Here is a 25799-nt window from a genome sequence, read left to right on the forward strand (position 1 = left end):
CTAAGTCGGTATTTCCCACCGAGAGCCCCAGAATGAGGTTCAGAAGGGCTACTGGGACGTGTTGATGACACAGAGCTCCGGGTCCCCTCCACCTCGCCACACTGTGTCCTGGGGCGGATCCACGTGTCCGCATTTCCAAGCCACGTTCCCAGGTGGTTTCATGCACAATAGCGCCGGAGAGTCCCCTGCTCTAGTTCGACAGGTGCGGCTGCGATTCCGGAGGACCGTTGTCCCGCCCGTGTCCAGAGCCCCGTGTGGCATCAGGTCCAGAGAATTGGAACCTGAGGCCAGACCTGCTGCCTCAAGTTCCGCAGCATCTCGCTGCCCTGAGCGTCCACACCTGCCGAGGAGGGTCCCCGAGGGTGCAGCCCAGGACCCCGTGTTCCCTTCAGCTCAGGGAGCAAAGCACGGTTCCAGCAAGTGAGGGGCTCACACATCCGGGGAGGGAGAGCAAGTTCAGCAAACGACCACACGGTGCGGTGGGCACTAGGCCGTGAGCAGAGCACAGGCTGTTCAGACCAGGGGCGGGGGCGGGGTTAATTATTAGCAGGACTTGTCAAGGTTGGGAAGTGCTCACCCACAAATGTCTGAACTGACTGCCCCGGCGGGTTTCCCAGCCTAGTCCGACGCACTGTAGCTCCACACAGAGAGCGCTTTGTTCGCAGCCTTTAATCTGCTGCCAAAGTGTTTGTAGACGATGTCCCCATTTCACAAGGATTTCTGGTCAACATCACGCGCCCACGTTGTCCTAATGACCTGAGTGTCCAGCAGAACAAGGATTGCGGGGTCCTTCTGAAGGCCACCGCGTATCTCTAGACTGCTCTGCCCCCGGACATCCCTAATGAGGTACAGAAGGCACTGACCGCAGACAGGCGTCCGCTGGTGCCAGGGCCACAGACGGAAGTCTCCTCTGCCTCCTGGAAACGCAGCCAAGCTCTCTCCTCCCTGCAGCCATGAGGATCGCTGTCACCCTCTTTACCATTCTCTTCTCTATGAGCCAAGTCCCGCCAGGTAACACAACTCTGCGGAGGCTGTGGTAAGAGCAGAGTGCCTGGACCTCCCGGGGTCCAGAAGCCCCCCACTTGGGCCCGAGGAGGGGTCTCCTAGCAAACCGGAAGCCCGGTGGCTGAGAGCTGAGGGCAGGAGGACCTGCAGCCAGGTCTCGGCAGGTCTCCGTGGGCCTCTCGCTTATATGAGGCGGTCAGGCTGTTTCAAGGGCTTGCAACTCCACGTCTCCATCTCTAAAATAAATTTAATTAGGCGAGTTTGCTAGCAGTTTCTAGATCTAGATAATAACAAAAACAACAACGAGAAAGGTGCATTCGTCTACGAGACCTTGACCTTCAGAACTCCTCCATCTACTTTCAGCTAAAGGCTTGCACAGGCTGAGTCCTCCCAAGATGCTGGTGTGACAGCAATGCCAGTCAAAGCCGTAGGACCCCAGGCAGAAGGGATCCGTGAGGGGGTCTCTGTGAGTCTTAGAATTCTCCCACTCACTGTCCCTCCATCGTGTTGGTCCCTCGGGCTCAGATCTGCCCCATGATGCTCCATCTCAACTCCAGGTGTTTCCTCTTCCTTCTCAGCATCTGCTCCTCTAACATCCTCCTTCTCAGCATCTGCTCCTCTAACATCCTCCTTCTCAGCATCTGCTCCTCTAACATCCTCCTCCTCAGCATCTGCTCCTCTAACATCCTCCTTCTCTGCATCTGCTCCTCTAACATCCTCCTTCTCAGCATCTGCTCCTCTAACATCCTCCTTCTCAGCATCTGCTCCTCTAACATCCTCCTTCTCAGCATCTGCTCCTCTAACATCCTCCTTCTCAGCATCTGCTCCTCTAACATCCTCCTCCTCAGCATCTGCTCCTCTAACATCCTCCTCCTCAGCATCTGCTCCTCTAACATCCTCCTCCTCAGCATCTGCTCCTCTAACATCCTCCTCCTCAGCATCTGCTCCTCTAACATCCTCCTTCTCAGCATCTGCTCCTCTAACATCCTCCTCCTCAGCATCTGCTCCTCTAACATCCTCCTTCTCTGCATCTGCTCCTCTAACATCCTCCTTCTCAGCATCTGCTCCTCTAACAATCCTCCTTCTCAGCATCTGCTCCTCTAACATCCTCCTATCTCAGCAGCATCGGCTCCTCTAACATCCTCCTTCCTCTAGCATCTGCTCCTCTAACATCCTCCTTCTCATGCATCTGCTCCTCTAACATCCTCCTTCTCAGCATCTGCTCCTCTAACCTTCCTAACTCCTCCTTCTCACATCTGCTCCTCTAACATCCTCCTTCTCAGCATCTGCACATCTAACATCCTCCTTCTCAGCATCTGCTCCTCTAACATCCTCCTCCTCAGCATCTGCTCCTCTAACATCCTCCTTCTCAGCATCTGCACATCTAACATCCTCCTCCTCAGCATCTGCTCCTCTAACATCCTCCTCCTCAGCATCTGCTCCTCTAACATCCTCCTTCTCAGCATCTGCTCCTCTAACATCCTCCTCCTCAGCATCTGCTCCTCTAACATCCTCCTTCTCAGCATCTGCTCCTCTAACATCCTCCTTCTCAGCATCTGCTCCTCTAACATCCTCCTCCTCAGCATCTGCTCCTCTAACATCCTCCTCCTCAGCATCTGCTCCTCTAACATCCTCCTTCTCAGCATCTGCTCCTCTAACATCCTCCTTCTCAGCATCTGCTCCTCTAACATCCTCCTTCTCAGCATCTGCTCCTCTAACATCCTCCTCCTCAGCATCTGCTCCTCTAACATCCTCCTCCTCAGCATCTGCTCCTCTAACATCCTCCTTCTCAGCATCTGCTCCTCTAACATCCTCCTCCTCAGCATCTGCTCCTCTAACATCCTCCTTCTCAGCATCTGCACATCTAACATCCTCCTCCTCAGCATCTGCTCCTCTAACATCCTCCTCCTCAGCATCTGCTCCTCTAACATCCTCCTTCTCAGCATCTGCTCCTCTAACATCCTCCTCCTCAGCATCTGCTCCTCTAACATCCTCCTTCTCAGCATCTGCTCCTCTAAACATCCTCCTTCTCAGCATCTGCTCCTCTAAACATCCTCCTCCTCAGCATCTGCTCCTCTAACATCCTCCTCCTCAGCATCTGCTCCTCTAACATCCTCCTCCTCAGCATCTGCTCCTCTAACATCCTCCTTCTCAGCATCTGCCTCCTCTAACATCCTCCTTCTCAGCATCTGCTCCTCTAACATCCTCATCCTCAGCATCTGCTCCTCTAACATCCTCCTCCTCAGCATCTGCTCCTCTAACATCCTCCTTCTCAGCATCTGCTCCTCTAACATCCTCCTTCTCAGCATCTGCTCCTCTAACATCCTCCTCCTCAGCATCTGCTCCTCTAACATCCTCCTTCTCCTCTAACATCCTCCTCCTCAGCATCTGCTCCTCTAACATCCTCCTTCTCAGCATCTGCTCCTCTAACATCCTCCTTCTCAGCATCTGCTCCTCTAACATCCTCCTTCTCAGCATCTGCTCCTCTAACATCCTCCTTCTCAGCATCTGCTCCTCTAACATCCTCCTTCTCAGCATCTGCTCCTCTAACATCCTCCTTCTCAACATCTGCTCCTCTAACATCCTCCTTCTCAGCATCTGCTCCTCTAACATCCTCCTTCTCAGCATCTGCTCCTCTAACATCCTCCTTCTCAGCATCTGCTCCTCTGAAGCAGACCTTAAGCACAGGATCGAGATGACATTGCGCTGGAGTGTACCCTCCTGCCCACAGCATGTACACATGGATCCCAGGTGTGAGGCATTTCTGTGCATCTCCTCGATCTCACCCAGGAGGTGACCAGAAACCCCAGATGTATAGATCCAAGGATGAATCAGCAGCCTGATGTTCTACATGGAGGGAAATAGCTCCTTGTCTTTTCCCAGAATTCAGGGCCTCGAGGTTTGGGGCGTAGTAACAAAGTCGTCAGCCATGTGTAAATGTGGACAGTCCTTTTAGAGTCGAAGGAATTCCCGTGCTTTCTGTTGTTTGAAAAAGGACACGTCCCAACATTTTCAACAGAAAATATACTGGGGGCATGCCTATTTTTGGTGAGTCCAGACCTGCCTATCCAAATCTGTGTTCCAAAGGACTATTATGGTGGACGGGCGGATAGTAGTTCAGGTCGGGGTGGGGTGGGTAGGTTGGGCGATGCAGCGTGTGCAGCAAATCTCAGCTCTGTGTTAGGAGATCTACCCTGGATGAAGGGGGGTTGCCGTGGAGGGAGACTGGAGGTGGGCAAATGGTTTATCTCTCAGGGATGTGTGAATCCAGCACCTCTCTGCGCCTTTACTAGGAAGGAGCACACAGAGAACAAAAGATATGCTCGCCCTTGACTTCCACGCGGTCACAGTCTGGCCACCTTCATTCTATATGCTTCGGGCTAGAGTCAGCAGCCCCAAAGCAGAGCATCAGCACAAGGTGGAGGAGAGGGCTCCTCAGTGAGAACTATGAGAAATAAAACACGACCAGAAGAAAGGCCAAGCGAAGAGCAACACAATATTTGAGAGCTCTGCTCCCCGAGCCTGGAAGGACCTGAGTGGGGGAGTCAGCTGTGCCAGCTCCATGGCACCCCCGTAGCACTCGGGGTACCTGAGGCTGTCTGTCCAAGCTTGCCACCTGACTCCCCCTTAGCGACAGTCTGCGTGCGCGCACATGCGTGCCCGTGCGTCTCCGCACATGCGCGAAGTGTGACGATTCCCCCACACTCTATAAGGGTTTGGGGACAAATGGCAAAAAAGAAAGCAACAGTACCCTGGATGTGACTTGGATTCTTACACACAAGTCACACGGGTCCTATTTTTACGAAGCTTCTTTGTGATTTCAAAGGAAAGGCCCAGCAGTCAACAGCCACAAAACGGCACCCTTCACCCCAGGCCGTGTGCATCCAAGTGACAACAAATCTGTGCACCGACGTGTCGCGGGGCGGAAGGGAGTTCTGCATCAGCCAGTCAGTCCTCAGCCACTGCTAAGCGCCTGCTACGGGCTGAGACTTGAGCCAGGTTCTGGGAATAAGATGTGGCTTCTGCCCCCAAGCAGGGACGTCCCAGACGGACTTCCAGCATGTCACCGGGCACGTCCGTGCTCCCTCCTCTGACACACTAACCTCACATGACCCTTCTAGTGGCAACGGGCCACTTCTAGGCCAAGGTCGTGGGGCGGCAGATACAGTAGCTGAGCTGGTTATAGAGAGGGAGTGAAAACTCAGATTCCAAGTCACGTCCACAGAGTTGCTCAACAATGTCGGCGACTGGCGATCTAAAAAACAAACAAACGTACCCTTAGCATGATCCCCAATTCACATTGTAGGTAAAAACATGACATTTCCTAGTTGATCTCCATGGGCGTTAACCGGGTGCTTTGGGGACGCGGAGAGAAATTCAGTGTAGTGCACCGGGGTTCAGAGGCATTCGCTGGACGCACGTAGGTGCTCTGGACTGATGGGCAGCCAGCCACGAATCAGCCTCGGGTCCGGGATAGAGAGACCCAGGCGTGCTGGTTCTGATACGTCCCTGACTGCCGTCAAGGAGCCTAAGCAGCTGTCCTGGAAAAGGGGCGCTTTGTTACACGGGGAGACCACGCAGAATGAATCCACTCTGAAACAGCTTCACAGAGTGTGTGGCCCACACCCCGTCCAGTGACCTATTGGGACATAGATCACATTCTAGTCAACGTCTCTAGCGAGTATGTTCGTTCTGCCCTCGGGAAGAACTCCGAAGGCATGCTATGGTTTCTGGAACAGGATTCCCGCCCCCAAGACCAGTGCCAGCAGCAGGGACAGAGTCCCTCTCCCCCCGCCCCGAAAACAGCCTCCGCACAATTTCTAGGAGAGCCATTGTCTTGTAGATCCTTTTCGGTTCCACTCGTGACAGATATGGAGAGGGAGGGAGTGGGAGAGAGAGGAGAGACTTCTCTATAAAGTCCCCTGTGTCTCGGACAATCAGTGTGCAGGGCTCTTTGAAATGGAGACAGACCTGTGCCATCAGCATGAGGAGACACTTGGGAGGAGGCGAGGCGGGGACCAGCTGGCGTGTGTCCGCCCTGGAACTTCCAAAGGGGTGGGCGACCCAGTCTGGCCTGTGGTCACTTAGAGGCACCTGGCATGGCCAGATCTCCAAGAATGCCCCAAGTCCCAATTTTTGTGTGAAAGCCGATTTTTAAGTAGTGGCTGAAGAAGTCAAATCACAACAACAGTCATCCACACAGGATCATTTCTGGACAGACACTCTCTCCCTCCATGTAACTGGATAGGAATTCAGGGAGACTGCTACATAGTTACAACGACCCTCTTCTCTGCGCAGCCGGGGGCAAACTCAAGGAGGTCTGCCAGCGTCCCAATGGCTCCTGCCGGGAGTACTGCATCCAAACGGAAATCCACGCTGGCTGGTGTTTAAATGGCTGGTTCTGCTGCCTGCCCTTGGGGCATCAGCCTCAGGTGGACCCTACGACACCAATGTGGACGGAGGCCAACTGAAGATGGGTCTGCTCGGGTGTTTCCCTCTCTCACTCCCACTCTCTCCTGCTCTGTCTCGTCTTTCACAGCGATCCTTGCGGAGCGCTCAATAAATCCTAAAGCAGGACTCACAAGCGCAAGCCTCCTCCATGCACGCGACATGCACGTGTTCCGCCGCCGTCTGGTCTGAGTCAGCTCCGGGCGGAGCTCTGGGCTGCATGGGACACTTGCCACCCCCACGTGTGTGCGCAGCCCTGGCACCCTCCAGCCTCCGGCGGGGGCACTTCTCCGCTGGGAACACGCGCTGCCCGGTTCGCGCAGCCTGGTGGGGCTCCGTCGCTGCCCACGGGCGCAGGGAAGCCGCAGCCAGACCTCCCACGTCAGCGAGGCATCACCAGAAAGCTCGTCACGGCCAGGGCCACGCCGGAGAAAAGAGGGGTGCACACCCTTGTCAAAGGCAGCGCTCGGGGCCTGTCCATGTGCCCCTGGCCGAGACCCACGGAATGCCTCTGGTTCCCGCCTTTCCCGGGCAGGGCCTGGGTTTTCCCTTCCAGCCGGAGACCATGGCCTCAGCCTCCTCTGCCTGCCCCAAGGAGTCTCCGCGGCCGCGGCGGCCTGGAGCCATGTGGTCGCTGGCAGGTGCAGGGAGGAAGTGTGACAGGCATCGCAGAGGGCTGATCTCCAGCTCCGCCGCCAGGGCTGCGGTCCTGCGGGAGGCTGTCCCCCTCCTCCGTGTCCTGACATTAGTGGGGTGGCTCCCTTCATCACCAGCGACCAGGCCTCCTACACCCCCACACTCTCCTGCCTCCCTCTCCCCCTTTTTGAACCCGAGTGATGCCCTTGGGCCCATCCGGGTAAACCAGGGCCGTCTCTCTATTCTAAGGTGCTACATTAGCAGCTTTAATTCCACCTTCAACCGCATTGCCCTTTGCCACCTCAGGTGACGTGGTCCCCGGTCCCAGGGGAGAACGTGGCCACCTCTGGCTGAGGAGACGTGACATTATTTTACCTGCAACAGCCTCTGAATGTTTCACCGCACGTCACCCTCTGTTCCACCTGGAGATGATTTCAGTTACTTCGTGTAAAGAAACTGTCATCCTCAGAGTCTTCTTTTGGGTGGAAAGTCGCAGAGGCCTCCTGTGGTCACTGGACGAGTATAGAACAAACCAATGTGTGTGTGTGTGCAGAAGTGAGTCCTCTTCTAGCTGAAAGTGCGTGTCCCCCGTCACCGTGGGTTCCACTGCTGCACATCCTCCATGTGCGCGCACACGGTATTTGTCCTTCTGGGTGGGGCTTATTTCGAGTAGTACAATGTCCTCCAGGTTTATCCATGTTGTCGCAAATGAAGGATTGCCTTCTTTTTTTCAAGGCTGAACAACATTCACATATGACATTATATATCATGCATAATGCACTTGTACGTAAGTGCTGAATAGCTCTATGTTTTGAGAAATCTCCCTCCTGTTTTCCATGACGGTTGTATCAGTTTACGTTCCCACCAACGGTGCACACGGCCCCTTTCCTCCGCATCTCCACCACACGTGTCCCCGCCCGTCTTTTCGATGACAGCAGGTGAGAGGTGAGCTCTCTCCGTGGCTTCGATGTGCATTTCCCTGGCGAACAGTGATGCTGAGCACCTTTCCAAATACTGGTCGGCCAGCTTACAGCTTTTTTTTTTTTCCCCAAAAAAATATCTATTCAGGACCTTTACCCAATTTTTGTATCCTTATATATTTATTGCAAAATGCTTACCATAGAAAGGTTCTCTGACACACCATCACTTTCCGTTAGTGTGTGTGTGTGTGTGTGTGTGTGTGTGGTAAGAACACTTACGATCAGCTCTGAACAACTTTCAAGTACACTGTTGTCATCTATAAACACCACACTGGAAAGTGCATCCCTAGAATGTATTCATCGTCTAACTGGAAGTGTGTACCCTCTGACTACCTTGACCTATTCAGCCGCCACCCCCCATACACAGACACACACAGCGGGGACCAATCTACTGGTTATTTCCATGTTGGGGTTTTTTTGTTTTTGTTTTTTTTAGATTCCACATATAAGTAAGATCATATGGTATTTGTCTTTGTCTGTCTGACTTATCTCACTTAGCATAATGTCTTCAAGGTTCATCCATGTTACAAATGGCATGATTTCTTTCTTTTTCATGGCTGAATAATATCCCACTATATATATATTTGCTTTATTCATTTATCCATCAATGAACACAGGTTATTTCCATGTCTTGACTATTGTAAATAATGCTTCAATGAACATGGGTATGCAGATATATCTTTGGGATACTGATTTTATTTCCCTTGTAGATATACCAGTGGAATTGTTGGATTATAGTTCTACTTTTTTAAAATCCTAACTCAAGGATTGTTTTTATTTATCCTTAGATAGAGTAGGAGGGAGAGAGAGGGAGAGAAAGGGAAAGAGAGAAAAACATCGATATGAGAGGGACACATCAACAGGTTGCCTCCTGCACAGCCAGAGCCAGGGATGAACAACCGAGGTACGTGCCCTTGACCAGATTCGAACCCGCGACTAATCTGCTGGCCGACGCTCTACTGCTGAGCCAACCTGCCAGGGCTATAGTTCTAGTTTTAATTTTTGGAGGAACCTCCATACTGTTTTCCATAGTGGCTGTACCATTTTTAAAAATGTGTGTTCAGGTCCTCTTCCCATTTTTAAATTATTTATTGTTTTGTTATTGAGTTGGATGAATTCCTTATATGCCCTACACACATTAGATGGATAAACAAGCACTATTAGGCATAATTTTCTATCCATAGATTCAACAACTTCGATGAAAATGGGCAAATTCTTTGAAAGAAAGAAATAGATAAGAAAGAAGAAAGCACCAACCATAGGGACAGAAGACACGTGGGGGTCAGGGGCTGGGGACAGGAGACGGGCACAGAAGGACGTGAGGGGAATCTGGGAAGTAAGCACTGCTCTAGGTATTCACTGTGGTGTGGTTTGCACAACCCCATGCACTTTCCAACACTCACAGAAATGTACACTCGGTTTTAATGACCGAGACCGTGTGTGAAGTACAGGTCAATGAATCCGACTTAACAAAACAAGGATCAGCTCCATGCTCGGTCCCCCTGGCTGCTCCCATTCTCTGCCTTGGCGCCAACAGCCCATGGCTCCTTCTCATCGGCCTTGAATGTGTGATGAGCTCTTGTACGAGACTGTGCTGCACGTGTTACCCTAGGGGTGTTACGCGACGTGAAATAAGTCCGACGGAGCAGATACCTGTGATTTCCCTGACATGTGGACTCAGAAAACAAACAAGTGAACAAGCAAAACAGAAACAGGCCCCTAGAACCAGAACAAACCGACGGCCTCCGGACTGGAGAAGATTTGGGGGCTGGGTGGGAAAGGCGAAGGGTTGGGAAGGAGAGATTGTTATCGTTAGAAAACAATCGTGGGAATGGAGAAGGACTGCCCAGGGACAGTCAATGAAAGTGTGATAACTATGGCAGGTGCCAGGTGAGCGCTCGACCGGTCCGGAGAATCGCTCTGTAAGTTATATGAACGCCTAGTCCCTAGACTGCACACCTGGAACCAAGAGTTGTGCGCGTCACCTGTAACTGAATGTCCTTTAGGAAAGAAAATAATTTGCTAACCCCCCTCCCAGAACAAAGCCTTCCGGAAGAAGCCTAGCTTCCACCCCCATAACGTCCCTGTACCTTTGAGGCCGGAGGAGGTCCGGTCGCACAGAGAAGCCCACATGCCCTCTGTCTCAGCCCCAAGTATAGAGCAATGTGCACTGAGGCAGAAAAGCCCTCTGCCCGGCCCTGCTCCTGCCCCATCGCATAACCCCAGCTTTGCCCGGGTTTATTCGAAGTCCACTGGGGCCTGATGACCCTAAAGCCAAACCTAAGGCCTAAGAATTGTCCACATAGCTAGAGAAAAAGAAAGAAACCCTAGCCTGGCTGGTGCGGCTCAGTGGTTGAGCGTCGACCCTGCACCAAGAGGTCGCTGGGTCGATTCCTGATCAGGGCCCAGGCCCAGGCTGTGGGCCCGATCCCCAGTGGGGGCGTGCAGGAGGCGGCCAATCAGTGTTCTCTCTCATCGATGTTTCTGTTTCTCTCTCCCTCTCCCTTCCTCTCTCTCTAAAATCAATAAATGGAAAAACAAAATAAAAACAAGAGGAAAGAAAGAAAGACTCCGTGCACGCGGATTTAGATGCTGTGCACCAGAGTTCTCAGGTGCAGATGCTTTTCCCCGCAGCACACAATTGGCAAAGTCTCGATCTCCGCTGGCTGGTCGCTGGTCACCAGGACCTGGTCACATGGTCTTCTCATAGGCTGCTAGAACATGGCAGCTGGCTTTACCCAGAGCCAGAGGGCACGAGAGGGTTCCCAAGACGGACAACAGTCTTCCTGTAGGCCAGTCTGAGAAGTGGCATCCCGTCCCACCTGCTGGGTACACGGGTTAGTCCAGCCCGGCCCCGCGGAAGGAGCTCACACACGGGTGTGATCACAAGGAAGCAGAGAACGCGGGAGGCCAGCCGGCCGCTGACGGCTCCAGCATCCCGCAGAGCCGATTCTTACCCAGAGACGGCAATTCGGGTGAAGACAGAGTACAATTCTGATGGTGACTATTCTGCGACGACCGCACAAGAGACCTCTGCTGGGAAAAGGTTTTAAAACGTACAGCTGTGGTTACATTTCGGCAGTGGAACTCCGAGAACTTAATTTTTCTTTCTATGTCTTCTACATTTTCTGTACTGCGCCAGGTTTTAATACAAATATATACATTGATAAAAATGATAAAAATGTATTTCAAAAGGCCGCAAAGTCTACAGAGAGGCTGAAAAGGGCTTTCGACGTAACAGTGTTGCTGGACGGATACACTAGAAACTGTTCTGCAGCGAGTCCTGGGCCATCCTTTCTACGAAGCCTCTCCTGACAGTGTCGCCACCCCTGACCCACCGCGACCCCTCGGTAGGAAGAACCGCAGTCTCCTTGGGGCTGGCGTGTCCTCACATCCACTTAACTTGTTGTCTCCCATTGTCCGACTCGATCTAGCTGGTGTAACCTTGTTTTTCAACACCACCCCGCACAGAATAAGTCACAAAGTGTGGCCAGTGGTCACACACCCAGGTGCCTAAGGAAAACAGGAGAGAACGCAGCTGACAGGGAGGCCACTGGACCCCTGGGAAGTGGGCACGTTGACTGCGACTTTCTTGTCCATCAGGTCCTGGCACAGTGTGTGGCTTTGTGCCTGGAGGTTTCCCGTGGGAGATGGAGTCGTCCTCCTTGTCAGGCTCTGCTGACCAAGAGCAACCGCAGGCCCCAGGAGCTTCATAAAAAGCTGGGGGCCTGCCGTGCTCAGAGGCGCTGGGCTCCGACCATTCTGATGCCTCTTCTCTTCCCTGGCCGGCCAACCATGAGGTGCCGTGTGCTTCTCTCCACTCTCCTCCTCCTGACGCTCCTACCCCCAGGTAAGGTGTTGGCTGATCTTTGGGGTCTGCATTCAGGAGGCTACTCGGCAGGTCAGGCAAGACCTTGGCTTCAGTCTACTGGATCCATAGACCTGACATCAACAGCCCCACGAGGGCTGTCACAGAGTAAAATTGGAAGGCGACCACTCTCTCTCTCGACCAAGTTGCCTGATGAGGTAGCCTCCCGCTGTGTCCATGCTTTGATCTTCAGGTGCATTGGTGAGGCATGCTCCCGGGTTTGCAGGCAGGTGGGTTTGAAAGGTTCGATGGCACTAGCATCTATCATTCTATCTCCTTGCTGTGTAGAAGAGACGGGCAGAACCTTTTCAACAGGAGCTGGTGCTAAGGGCATGTCTTGGGGACCTCTGCCGTGAGGTGTTTGGCTCCTAAAGGACTAAAGATGAGCTCTCACTATGGAAGAGATATGTCCCTAGTCGTTAAAGGAGGCTGTGCATACACCTGTTTTAAAAACCAAACTAGACACTTCTGGAAAGTCAAGGGACCGCTGTTATAACTGTACAAGAACAACAGGCACAAACCAGAACCATCCCAGCCCAACTGGCCGCGCGGTCACTCTCGGTCAATGGCACAGCCCCTGGACTGGGTTTCAGAAAGGGGAGGGGCTTCTGAGGAGACGAAGCGTTGGTCCGCATCCTAGGAAGGGATTCCCATGTTAACTGACAGTGGCTTCCAAAGCCTAGAGCTAGTCCTGCGAAGCGAGGCTGGAACGTGCTTTGGAGTACGATGCATCCGTCACGCAGGAAGAGAGCAACTGGCAGGAATGGAGACGTAAACAGAAGGCGGTCCTCTGCGGTCACGGACTGTCCTGCTCGGTGACCAGGGTCAAAGTCACCACTTCCAGGTGCGTTGACAGGTCCACGGCTGCACTCCACAGTTCTGCCGTCCACGTATCCATACGTCCACCCGGAAACCGTCCAGGCCGCAGAGGCCCGTAGTCAATGACGTGGAAAGCGTTCAGAGAGCAGGTCAGGCTACGTGGCCGAAGCAGGACAAGCACATATGGAAGACACGTATTAGCCCAAATAACCTTTAAGTCTGCACTGAGAAATATTTTAGTTTGCATCGAAGAAGGGTTTGTTTAGAATGTCCTAACTGCCAGGTACCCTGCTGAATTTCATCCTGGCTCGTGTGATGTCGACGGGGACTGTCTAAGGCCAGAACCCAGACAGAGAAAACGCTGCTGCTTGACGTGCAGCTGCCAGTGTTAACTGTGCGCTGTGCCCAGGCGGCGACGTGAACTGTGACGGCGCCGAGGATAGGCACACACGTGCCGTGTGGATGCCCGTCCCCACGATGGAAGCAGGCGCCCACAACAGCCAGGGCCGCGTGGGGGTTCCTTCGTCTCCACACCCCGGTGCAGGAAGGAGCTCTGAGACCCAAGGGGGCCAGATGAGTCCTCCCTGCTCTCCCTCCTGGTGGTCCCAGCTCTGTCACCTCCTCCCCACCCCCAATCCTGGTCCTTGCTTCTTACGTCCTCATCCTTCACTTTGATTCTTCCTTCTGGGTCCTCTAGGGGAAGAGGTGCCATTTCTGGAGCTTGCTCCTAACTTCTCCACTGCAGACAGTCATTTGAAAATATCTGTTCAATGAGTTGTCAGTCAAGCCTAAAAGGGAATGATCACCAGAATGTGACTGAGAGACAGTGCAACCGGACAACACGGTCAGGGGAGAAGAAGGGGCCTTGTGAGGGGGATATGCCAGAGTTCCAACTGATCGTACTGGAAGAAAGGAATGCACTGGAAACCTTGGGCTCCTGAATAGAGTAAAAAAGCTTTAACCAAGACAGAAAATACGTAATGGAGAATATCTGTATGTTTCCTGGTTTTTGAGATTCAGACAGGAACAAAATGAGGTCCACTCTTTAAAAAGTATATATATAACTGACAGTATTACAGATGTCCCCATTTCCACTCTCTTTGCCCCCCTCCCCCTGCAGGCCTTCCCCACAGAAGAACACTTTGATCAACCTCTCGAGTCCTGGGAACCTATGCATTTTTCACGCGGAAATATGTGCATTGAAAACATAAGCCTGGTAGTCAGATGAGAAAATTCTGGGAGAGTCGTATCGTATTTTATACTAAGTGTCTCAATATTCAAGAGTAGGTGGGAATGCCCAGGGGAAGCAAGTAGCACGAAAAGAGAAAACAAAATCGAGAAGATGAGAAAATGGACCCAAGAGATGAGAGAATCAGAGGGGACAGGGGAAGACCAGTGATGGAACCATGAACACCACCACACGATGGAGCGAGCGGAGAAAACTGCTGAGGATCTGCCAGAGAATTTAAAAACAAAACAAAACAAAAAGCCACTGAGCCCTGGCTGAATAGCTCGTTTGGCTAAAGTGTCCTCCTGATATGTGAGGGTTGGGGGTTCAATCCCTGGTCAGGGTACATACAAGAATCAACCAATGAATGCATACAAAAGTGGAACAAGAAACCAATCTCTCTCTCTCTTCCTCTCTCTCTTGTTCTCACCCCTCTAAAAATCAATCAACAAATAAAAATTAAAAGAAAGCATCGAATTAACATCAAACCAAGTCAATAGCAGCAACACTTTCAGGAAATCACATGACACCCAAAGATTCAGTAGAGTTGTTAACTAAAATAATGTCATAAGGTTCTTTTTCCCCCAAGTTTTCCCAGCTTTGTTGAGATGGGGTTAACCAATAACACGTGTGTGCATGTAAAGGTGTACAACATATTGAACGGATAGATGTATGTATTTGCAATAATGTGAATGAACCTGGAGGACATCATTGAAGTGAAATAAGCCAGACACAGAAATAGAACGGCACCTCACTTACAGGTGGAATCTGAGAAGTTAAACTCTTGAGGCTTTGAGTAGAATCGGTTTACCAAAAGCTCGGTGAAGGAAAAGGTGAGGTGGCAGTTTTCATGACGGTCTCTTTGTATGTAGACATCTCCATGTAAACTACTGCTTTTACCATTCACTGCCCACCACTGCCAGGTCCCGGTGCGCCAGTGTGCCAGTCTCCCTCATGCCCTTGTCAACAGCTCTGGAGTCCTTGTGAGCAGCCTCAAAACCATTATTTCAAGGGTCATTTGATGGAAATGGACTCTTATCTGGAAGAGAATGTGGTTCACGCTAGGTGGCAATGACTTCCACCTCTGTCCCAGTGTTCAATCAGAAATGAGCTACAGTGTCTCATCAACTGGGTATGCTCGATACCCAATAAATATGTTTTAGCAAGAAAGAGAATGGGGTAGCCCCCTTTTTTTGAAATTTCTGTTATTTCCCATGAGGGTCATAAGAACTATAACTCATCTTGTCATTTCCCAACCCTTTCAACAGCAGCGTCTGTAAAACCTCAGAAGAAACCGAAGATAACCTGGAAACCAAAAATAGCACACTCTTTTAAGAATAAATATAAGACGTTTTAGAGATGCCCAAGAGGCGGTAAAACAAATATTTCAGTGAAAGGAGACTATAAGAGGACATTCAGCATATCTACTTCCTTGTTCAGAAATCACCCAAAAGCAACACGAAGGAGGAAAGTATTTGAAAATGGGATCTACGGCCAAAGTAGGATATGATAGAAAGTGAACAAAAAGAGACGCCTGACCCCACACTTAAGGAGGTTCCAGCAAGAACACTTCCAAAAGGTCAGGGGTACAACCCAAGTACAAACTCAAAATCACTCCTTTGCCACATAGGAGCTGAATTCATGGACTGCTCACACCCACTAGTGACAAGCAGAGAATTCAGACCAAACCACAAGGGGTGTAACAAGTTATGTGTGTAATACATAATCAGCAGGTAAAGAGTCATTACATCACAAATAGCTGTATGTCTGCTTACGTCTTTTGGTTTGACTAAAAAGAGTTTAAATAACTAATATAAGATATTGGTTACTGAAAATAAGCCCTGGCACATATCCCACACAAAGCTTTTGGTCCAGGAAAAACTCATCTCATTAAAAAAAAAAAAAAAGAGTAATGAAAAAGTTAAAGTTAACAGTACTGGATGTAAACAAACTTTATTTCTTAAATCATGAAAGATGAACAGACAACAAATTAAATTCTTGGACCCAGCAATGCATTTCAGTAGAAATAGAATCTACCGACATACCTTAAATATATGCTAAGTGGTGTGTGTGTGTGTGTGTGTGTGTGATGTTTATCATCAAAGCAGTATCTGTAAGAGCAAAAGACTGAAGACCACTGATTTCCATCAGTTAAAATGTGGTTAAATAAATAATGAACTAGTTATATTTAATTAAATACTGAATTATTATAAAACAGAATGACTACTCAATAGGACAAGAAAATGAATTAAGTATAAGAACTAGAAATAAAAAACATTTGACTCTTTGTTTACAGTTGCTACAACAATCATACAACACTTAACTATTGCAATGTTTATGGAAATTTCATTTTTTTCTGGTTGCTGGCTTTTATAATTTTGCTGTAAAAATTCTTGCATATATGTCTTGCTTTCCCTAGGGTGCTGTCTGAGGAATGGAACTGGGTCATACGATATGAATCCTCAGCTTTACTAGGGGAAAGGAAAACTTATTCAAACTTCAATAAGCCAATTTAGAAACCCACCAACAGTATTTGAAAATGGTAGTAATTAAAACTATATGTAGAATTAAAATACTTGACAACAAAAGTATATAATTGAGAGGAGTTAATTGGTGACCACAAAGCTCTAATGAGATTGTATCATGTAAGAGCAAATGTTTGAATTAATATTAGAATTTCACATATTAAGAATATATGTTTTAATTCTGAAAACACTACTAAAAATAAAAACAAGGGTTTAATTTCCCAAATAATAAAAGAAAAAATATATTTAAAATAATCTAATATAAAAAAGTGAGAGAGACAAAACAGAAAACAAACTAAGATGACAGAATTAAATGCAAATATACCAGTGACCATGAGGAAATCATATAAACTAATTTTCTAGTTCAAATCAAAGATAGCACTTATTTTAAAAAGAAAGCGAATAAACCCAAATACATGGTACCAAAAAAATATGCCTAAAATGTAAGCACTCAGAAAGGTTAGACATAAATAAATGCTATTATGGGCTGAATTGTGTCCCTCCAAAAATTCTAATCCTCAGAACCTCAGAATGTGACCATGTTTAGAGACTGAATCTTTATAGATAGTCTTGAGTTAAAATGAGGCCATTAGGGTGATGAAGTGTCTTGGTGTGGACCTCTTTGGGTTCATCTTATTTGGGACTCTTTGTGCTTCCTAGATGTGTGTGTTTGTTTCTTTTACCAAGTTAGGGAATTTTCTGTCATTATTTTTTCAAATAGGCTTTCAATTTCTTGATCTCTCTCTTCTCCTTCTGGCACCCCCATGATGTGAATATTGGTATGCTTGCAGAGGCTCCTCACACTGTCTTTATTTATTTATTTTTTTGATTCTTTTTTATTTTTACTGTTTTTATTGGGTGCTTTGCTTCCTCATATTCCAATTCAATAGTTTGCTTCTTGGCTTCACCTATTCTACTATTGATTTCTTGTAAATTATTCTTTATTTCAGTTAGTGCATCCTTCATTTCTGACTAATCCTTTTTCATGTTGTTCAGGTTCTCACCAAGTTCCTTGGAGTTCTTCTTAAGTTCCTTGAAGGTCTCACTAAATTCCTTGAGCATTCTTATAACCAGTGTTTTGAACTCGGCATCTGATTGATTGCTTGCTTTTCTCCATTTTGTTTAGTTCTTTTTTTTTTTTTTTTTTTTTGTAATTCATTTATTTCCTCTCTGATCATCATTATATTTTTTCTTCTACTTACATTTTGTTTTTGTTTGTTCGTTTATTCATTTATTTATTTTTGTTACAGACGTTTCTCCTTTTTCCCCCCTCCCTACCCACCCTGTCCCCTGCTTTGTTGTCCATGTCCATTGGTTATGTGTACATGCATATAAGTTCTGTGGTTTATCTCTCCCCTCCCCTCACCTCCTCTTCTGAGGGTTGTCAGTCTGTACCCTACTTTCACATCACTGGGACTACCCTGTTCTTCAGACTGTTATGTTCATTATATTCCACATATAAGTGAGATCATATGATGTTTGTCTTTCTCTGCTTGGCTTGTTTCGCTTAGGATAATACTTTCCAGGTCCCTCCATGTCGTCTCAAAGGATAAGAGATCTTTCTTTCTTACAGCTGCATAGTACTTTATTGTGTATATGTACCAAAGCTTTTTTATCCACTCATCTACTGATGGACACTTGGGCTGTTTCCAGATCTTAGCTATTGTAAATGGTGCTGCTATGAACATGGGGGTACATATATTCTTTCTGATTGGTGTTTCAGGCTTCTTAGGGTATATTACTAGAAGTGAAATCATTGGGTCAAATGGTAATTCAATTATTAATTTGCTGAGGTAACACCATAGTGTTTTCCATAGTGGCTGCACCAGTCTGCATCCCCATCAACAGTGTACTAGAGTCCCCTTTTCTCCACACCCTCACCAACACTCGTTTGATGCTTTGTTGATGGCGGCCACTCTGACAGGTGTGAAGTGATACCTCATTGTTGTTTTAATTTGCATCTCTCTGGTGATTAGTGATGTTGAGCATTTCTTTATAGGTCTCTTGGACATTTGTATGTCCTGTTTGGAGAGGTGTCTGTTTAGCTCCTCTGCCCATTTTTAAATTGGGTTCTTTGTCTTCCTTTTGTTGAGTTGTATGAGCACTCTATATATTTTGGAAATTAACCCCTTATTCGATGTATCATTGGCAATGATGTTCTCCCATACAGTGGGTTGCCTTTCCATTTTGATGATTGTTTCTTTTGCTGTGCAGAAGCTTTTTAGTTTGATGTAGTCCCACATGTTTATTTTTCCGTTGTTTCTGTTGCCTTAGGTGATGTATCAGTGAAAATTCTGCTGTGTATGATGTCTGAAATTTTGTTGCCTAATTTTCTTCTAGGATTTTTATGGATCCATGAGTCACATTTAAGTCTTTTGTCCATTTTGAGTTTATTCTTGTGTATGGTATAAGTTGATGGTCTAGTTTCATTTTTTAGCATGTAGCTGTCCAATTTTCCCAACACCATTTATTAAAGAGGCTGTCTTTACTCTATTGTATGTTCTTGCCACCTTTGTCAAATATTAATTGAGCATAATGTTTTGGGTCAATTTCTGGGTTCTCTTCTATTCCATTGATCTATGTGCCTGTTCTTGTGCCAGTGCCAGGCTGTTTTGATTACAGTGGCTTTGTAGTATAACCTGATATCTGGTATTGTGATCCTGCCTACTTTGTCCTTCTTTTTGTTCTGTTCTTTCACTTGGGACATGTTTCTTTGTCTCCTCATTCTGGCTGCTTCCCTGTGTTGATTTCTATGCATTAGGTAGAGTTGCTATGTCTCCTGGGCTTTGTAGGGTGGGCTATTGTTGTACATTGTCACACCAAGGCACATCACCATCAAAATGCCAAAGATTAAAGACGAAGAGAGAAACGTTTTTTCTTTTTGCACTTATTTTCAGATAGAGCAGGAGAGAGGGAGGGAGGAAGAAAGAAAGAGAAACATTGACGTGAGAGAGACATATCGACTGGTTGTCACCCACACTACCCCAATCGAGGCTGGGGACAAACGGCAACTGAGGTACGTGCCCTTATCAGAAACCGAACTGGGGACTCTCTGGTCCATGGGCTGACACTTTAACTGCTGAGCCAAACTGGCCAGGGCCAAAGAGAGTATCTCAAAAGCAGCAAGAGAAAAGCAGTTCATTACATAGCAAGGTGCTCCCATTAGACTGTCAGCCGATTTCTCAAAAGAAACTTTGCAGGTCAGAAGAAAGTGGCAAGAGATATTCAAAGTGATGTATAGCAATGACCTACAACAAAGATTAGTCTATCCTGCAAAGCTATCATTTAGCATCAATGGGCATATAAAGAGTTTCCCAGACAAGAAAAAGCTAGAGTTCATCACCACCAAACCAGTATTATATGAAATGTTGAAGGGTCTTCTTGAAGGAAAAGAAGTACAAAAATATGAACAATAACATGGTAAGAAATACATATCTATCAACAATTGAATCTACAAGCAAAATGAGCAAGCAGAACAGAAACAGACTCATAGATACAGAGAACTTTTTGTTGCTTGCTAAATAAGAGGGGGATGGGGAGATGGCTTAAAAAGATGAAAAAATTGCCCTGGCCAGTTTGGCTCAGCGGTTAGAGCGTCGGCCTGCGGTCCTGAGAGACCCGGGTTTGGTTCCCGCTAAGGGCACGTACCTTGGTTGCAGTTTGTCCCCGGCCCTGGTCGGTTGTGCGGGTGGCAGCCACTCAATGTGTTCCTTTCACATTGATGTTTCTCTCTCTCTCTGTTCCTCTCTCTCCCTGACACTCTACCTGAACAAAAAATGGAAAAATGTCCTTGGGTGAGGATAAAAAAAAAAAAAAAGATGAAAAAATTAAGAAGTACAAATTTGTTGTTAGAATGACAAACCTCAAAGGGAAGGGGGGAGAGAGGGCAGGAAGAGATAAACCAAAGAACTTCTATGCATATATGCATAACCAGTGGACCCAAACTATAGTGTGGGGAAGGCAGGAGGGGGGCAGGATTGGGGAGGAGGGGGTTAATGGGGGAAAATGGGGGGGGTGGCATCTGTAACACATTCAATGATAAAGATACATTTTAAAAAGTGAGGCCATTAAGGTGGAATTCAATCTAATATGACTGGTGTCCTTATAAGAGGAGGAAAGTTGGATTCAGACACAGAGAACCCAATGTGAAATCACAAAGAGAAGATGCTCATCTACAAACCAAGGAGACAAACCTGCACCTGACCCTTCATTCTGGTCTCTCAGAAAGAATCACTGCTCTTGACATCTTGATCTCAATGTCTAGCCTCCAGAACTGTGAGAAAATTAATTTCTGTCATTTAAGCCACTGGTACATAGTACTTTTTATGGCAGCTGAAAATTAATACAGACTCAAAAACATATTCCATGGATGTATTAATCAGCAAAGAAGTTGAAAACATTTCTATAAATAAAGGCCATTTTATATTGTTCAAAGATTCATTTAATCAAGAAAATGTAATAAATGTACATTTATATGTACCGCATAACAGTCTCGTATAAAGCATAAAAATGACAAAACTCTGAGGAATTAAAAATCCATGGTATCATTATGAGATGAAACAACACTTACTGATTTTTAGAGAAAGAGGAAGGGAGGAAGGGAGAGAAACATCAGTTTGTTGTTTCACTTATCTATGCATTCATTCACCGGTTGATTCTTGCGTGTGCCCTGATTGGGGACTCATCCTGCAAACCTTGGATACCAGGATGACACTCTGACCAACTGAGCTACCCAGCCAGGGCCACAATGAGCTATTGTAACATATCCTTCTCACAAATTAATAGGGTAAAATATCAGTAAATGCATAAAATATTTGAATAACATGATTAGCAACCTTAGAACACCACACTCCACAACTATAAAATGATTAACAAACTTAAAGGACCATATCCAACTATAAAATATATATTTTTTAGCGCAGCCAACACATTTATAAAAATGGCCATCCACTCAATCATAAAGCAGGCATCCAAATTTCAAAAAATTAAAATTTACCACTATATCAAATCAACAAGTATACTTTAAACTTATACAATATTTTATATCAATTATATCTCATCACTGGAAAAAATGAAATAATAAAAATTTGATGTCCTGGCCGGTTTGGCTCAGTGGTTAGAGCGTCGGCCTGTGGTCCGGAGAGACCCGGGTTTGGTTCCCGCTAAGGGCACGTACCTAGGTTGCAGTTTGTCCCTGGCCCTGGTCAGTCGTGCGGGTGGCAGCCACTCAATGTGTCCCTTTCACGTCTATGTTTCTCTCTCTCTCTCTGTTCCTCTCTCTCCCTCCCACTCTACCTGAACAAAAAATGGAAAAATGTCCTCGGGTGAGGATAAAAAAAAAAAATTGGAAAACTATATTTGAACTTAATTTTGCTTAAGCTAGAAATAATTAAAAAAACAAACATTTGGAAATTAGGAAATATACTTTTACATTAAGCACTGTCAAAATACAAATTGGAAAATGAGTTATACTGAAATAAGCTAAATGTTGAAACTTTTAGAATAAAGGTAAATTAGAATTTAGAGAAACAAATGAAAGAGAAACAATACCCATAAATAAAAAAGTTGGCTTTTTAAAGACATACTTTGTAACACTCTATTATACTTTCTTGACATTGATCAAGGACAAATGAGAACATACTTAAAGTAACCATCTCAGGAATGAACAGGTTGACATCACAGTGGGTGTCCTAGAGACTCAAAGAAAATAAAAACATATTATAAATCTGTGCACTATATTCCATCCCCTTTTGTGTACTTAGAGCTCTATCTGCAACAATCCTCTCTTCACTATAACATTGATTTTCTTTCTGCAGGTTTATTAGCATCAGCATACAAACATGCTGCTGTTTCTCTGATCGTAGGGAAAGAATGTTTTTGCTCCCTTCCAATGCCAGCTATCACCCTCTTTACCCCACTTTGCAGTAAAACGCCCCCAAATAGTTGTTCATACTTCCTGTGTGCATTTCCTTGCCTCTCATTCTTCCTTAAATACATACCCATCAGGCGCTCTCCTGACCCCGTCCCCTGCTACTGAACCTGCTTTTGTCAACGTCACTGAAAATCCCCACATGGCTAAACCCAATGGCTATTTCTCAAGGTGACCTTCTGGGCCCAGCCACATCAGTATTTGACGCAGATGGTCATGCTTCCGCTCACCTTCTTCCATTGACTTCCAGAATGGCTCCCCCCTTGGTTCTCACCTGCCTCGCTGGAGGAGCATTCTCAGTTTCCTTTGCTGACTCCTCCTTCCCCGTAACTCTTTGGACTGGAGAGACCCAGGGTTTGGTTCCTGGCCCTCTTCTCTCTACATCCAGTCTGTGGCGTTAGTCTTATCCTTCGAAATTCCCCTCCTGGGTCTCCCTTTTGAACTCCAGACTTGCAATGAGTATCCAACGGTGTAACGTATATCTCTATTTGGACGTTTAATTTCAAAATTTATGTATCTCAAAATGAACTCCTGAATTTCCCCCCATGAACCTCCTCTGCATATTCCCCCATCACAGTGGGCCGTGGCCAATATTCCACAGAGCCTCCTGGCTCTTCTTCACCCTCCCACGCTCAGTAGGCTCCACGTCTGCACCCTGGAAGGTGCGTCTCAGGGCTTCTGTCCCACAACCAGCCTCGGGCAGCAGCTGGCCCATACTCAGCAAAAGGCCAAAGTATTTACAGAAGTTCTCTCTTTTGTGGCTGAATAGTATTCTATTGTTAGATAAACATTTTCTTACTTCATCAATGTATTTAACACCAATGGATTCAACATCTGTCCTGATGATGGACTATTAGGTTGTTTTTATGTCTTGGCTATTGTGAATCCTGCTACAATGAACATGAGAATGCAGATATCACTTTGAAATAGTGATTTCTTCTCCTTTGAACATATACCCAGAAGTGGGGTGGCTGGACCAAATGGTAGATCTATTTTTAAATCTTTGAGGAACCTCCATATGGTTTTCCACAGGGGCTGCACCAATTTACATTCCACCAACAGTGCAAGGGTTTCCTCTTTGCCCCGTCCTCCCCGGTACTTGTTATCTCTTGTCTATTATCATAGCCATTCTAAGAGGTGTGAGGTGATACCTCATTGTGGTTTGGATTTTCTATTCTCTGCAAATTAGTGATGCTGAGTACCTTTTCATGTACTTGTTGGACATTTGTTAGTCTTCTTTGAAAAAAATGTCTGTTCAAGTCTTCTCACGGTTTAATTGAATTATTTATTTTTGTTGTCGTTGAGTTATATGGGTTCCTTATATAGCTGTATATTAATCTTTTATCAGATATATGGCTTGCAAATGTTTTTTCCATTTTGTAGGTTTTCTTTTCATTCTGCTGGTAATTTCATTTGCTGTGAAGATTTTTAGTCTCATGCAGTCCCAGCTATTCATTATTCCTTTTATGACTTGTGTTTTTGGTGTCATATCCAAAGATCATTGCCAACACCAGTGTCAAGGAAATTTATTTTTATGCTTTTTTCTAGGACATTTATGACTTCAGATCTTATGTTGAAACTTGTAATCTATTTCAAGTTAATTGTTGTGAGTGGTGTAAGATAAGGGCCTGATTTTATTGTTTTGCATATGGAAATCCCGTTTTCCCAACACCATTCATTGAGGAGATTATCCTTCCCCATTGAGTATCTTTGGTTCTCTTGTCATATACATCAGTTTATTTCTGGGCGCTCAATTTAATTCCATTCGTCTATTGTGTCTGTTTTTAGAGTAGTACCATATTGTTTTGATTAACATAGCTTTGAAATATAGTTTGACTTCAGGAAGTGTGATACCTCCATCTTTGTTCTACTTGCTCAAGCTTTCCTTGGCTATTCAGGGGTTTTATTTGTGGTACCATTTGAATTTTAGGATTGTTTTTTCCAATATGCTCCATCTACACAGGCTTTTCTGTTTTTCAAATAAACTAAGCTGGGAAAATGAATGTCTTTTTTATTTCCATCATTCAGATGTCAGTTCAAATGCTACATCCTCCTCAGAAAGCCTCTCCTGTCCATTTTATCAGCTACATCGTCCAGACCTTTCTTGGTCCATTATTGTATTATTTTGTTCTTAACACTTGCCACTTTCTGAAATTATCTTATTAATCTATTTCTGTATTGTCATATTTTCTTTATTGAATATAAGTGCTGTGAGAACACAAGATATTTCTGCCATTGTCACTGTTGTAAGTACAAAGAAAAATCTCTGGCAAATAGAAAAAAATATAGTAAATCTTTGTGGAAGATCCATATAAAGGAGCAAGTGAAGAAACAGGTGCATTTAAAACATATATATTTGTCCATCCTCTTGTTGTTTCACTTTGCCATTTACCAAAGTTATTTTTGAAGCATAAGTGAGCAATGCCAAGAACGTACAAGAAAGGGAGGGGTGTTGTTAACACTCAGGCTGTTGGGTGGAAAGGAGAGACTGTGGACGAGATGGAGCCACTGAACAGAGCCTTTGTCTGGCTCATCTCTGCGTAAAAATGCTCAGTCCAGAACTCCCCAGTTCTCACACTAAGAGTGGATTCATGCATGGACTAATGATCTCACTGACTCTTTCTCTTTAGTAAGAAGTGGTTTGGGTGCTTCTGAAAACCATTGTCTCAATCTGGCCGGCATTTGCAGAAGAGACAGCTGCAAAATAATCGAGGATACAATTGGTGGCTGCCGAAGACGGTGGAAATGCTGCAGAGCGTGGTGGGTCCTGATCCCAATCCCCACACCACTTGTGTATTCAGAGTACCAATACCCCGTTGGTCCTAGACTGAAATGAAATGAGGAAAAGAAAGCATCCAAAGGGAAATTCTTTGCAACTAAAAACATTCGAATATATATATCTTGATTCATTCCAACTTTTATTATCTTGTGTCAATAAAAACGAATAAATATTGATTTAAAATCTACCCAGATGCTACTTCTTTGGACTCATTTTCAGATCCAAACATTATCTTTAAAACTGAGAAAGCCCATTTATTAAACAATAAACATGCTTTTTAAATTTGTCATTGAAAGACCATAAGGTTGTCAAAGAAGTTACAAAGGTGAAAATATCATTACGCAAAACATAATTAAATAGACACACAGAGAAAATGCAAAGGCAAAATACAGAGGAAATCTAGAAAATACCAGGGAAGGGAAGATGTAGGTAAGGCAAGGGAGGAAATTGGAAGAGGACAAGAGGAATAACGGGATGATACAGAAAGATGGCAAATGTGTAGCAGATACTGGAAAGAGATGAAAACAAGGAGGAAGAGAGAATGAGAGGTTGAAGACCAACAGAAACGCATATTAACTTCTC

At 46.1% G+C, this 25799-nt stretch overlaps 1 protein-coding gene across 1 annotated transcript; it reads left to right on the forward strand.

Annotated features, from left to right (window-relative positions):
* The first annotated feature begins 7018 nt into the window (after nucleotides 1–7018).
* DEFB109B (defensin beta 109B) lies at nucleotides 7019–25274 on the forward strand. The gene is made up of 2 exons (XM_036250562.1): nucleotides 7019–7094; nucleotides 25069–25274. Exons 1-2 carry the CDS (start codon nucleotides 7019–7021, stop codon nucleotides 25272–25274), a joined length of 282 nt encoding a protein of 93 aa, XP_036106455.1.
* The last annotated feature ends 525 nt before the right edge of the window (nucleotides 25275–25799 follow it).

The sequence above is a fragment of the Molossus molossus genome, unplaced genomic scaffold (genome assembly GCF_014108415.1).
Source record: "Molossus molossus isolate mMolMol1 unplaced genomic scaffold, mMolMol1.p scaffold_m16_p_9, whole genome shotgun sequence".
In the NCBI taxonomy this organism is placed as follows: Eukaryota; Metazoa; Chordata; class Mammalia; order Chiroptera; family Molossidae; genus Molossus; species Molossus molossus.

What these genes read in the sequence shown, in the direction of transcription:
- DEFB109B (XM_036250562.1), top strand. Translation starts at nt 7,019, where the DNA reads ATGGCCTCAGCCTCCTCTGCCTGCCCCAAGGAGTCTCCGCGGCCGCGG. An exon ending in AGCCATGTGGTCGCTGGCAG is followed by an intron (nt 7,095 to 25,068) that starts GTGCAGGGAGGA and finishes CTTTCTCTTTAG; the next exon opens with TAAGAAGTGGTTTGGGTGCT.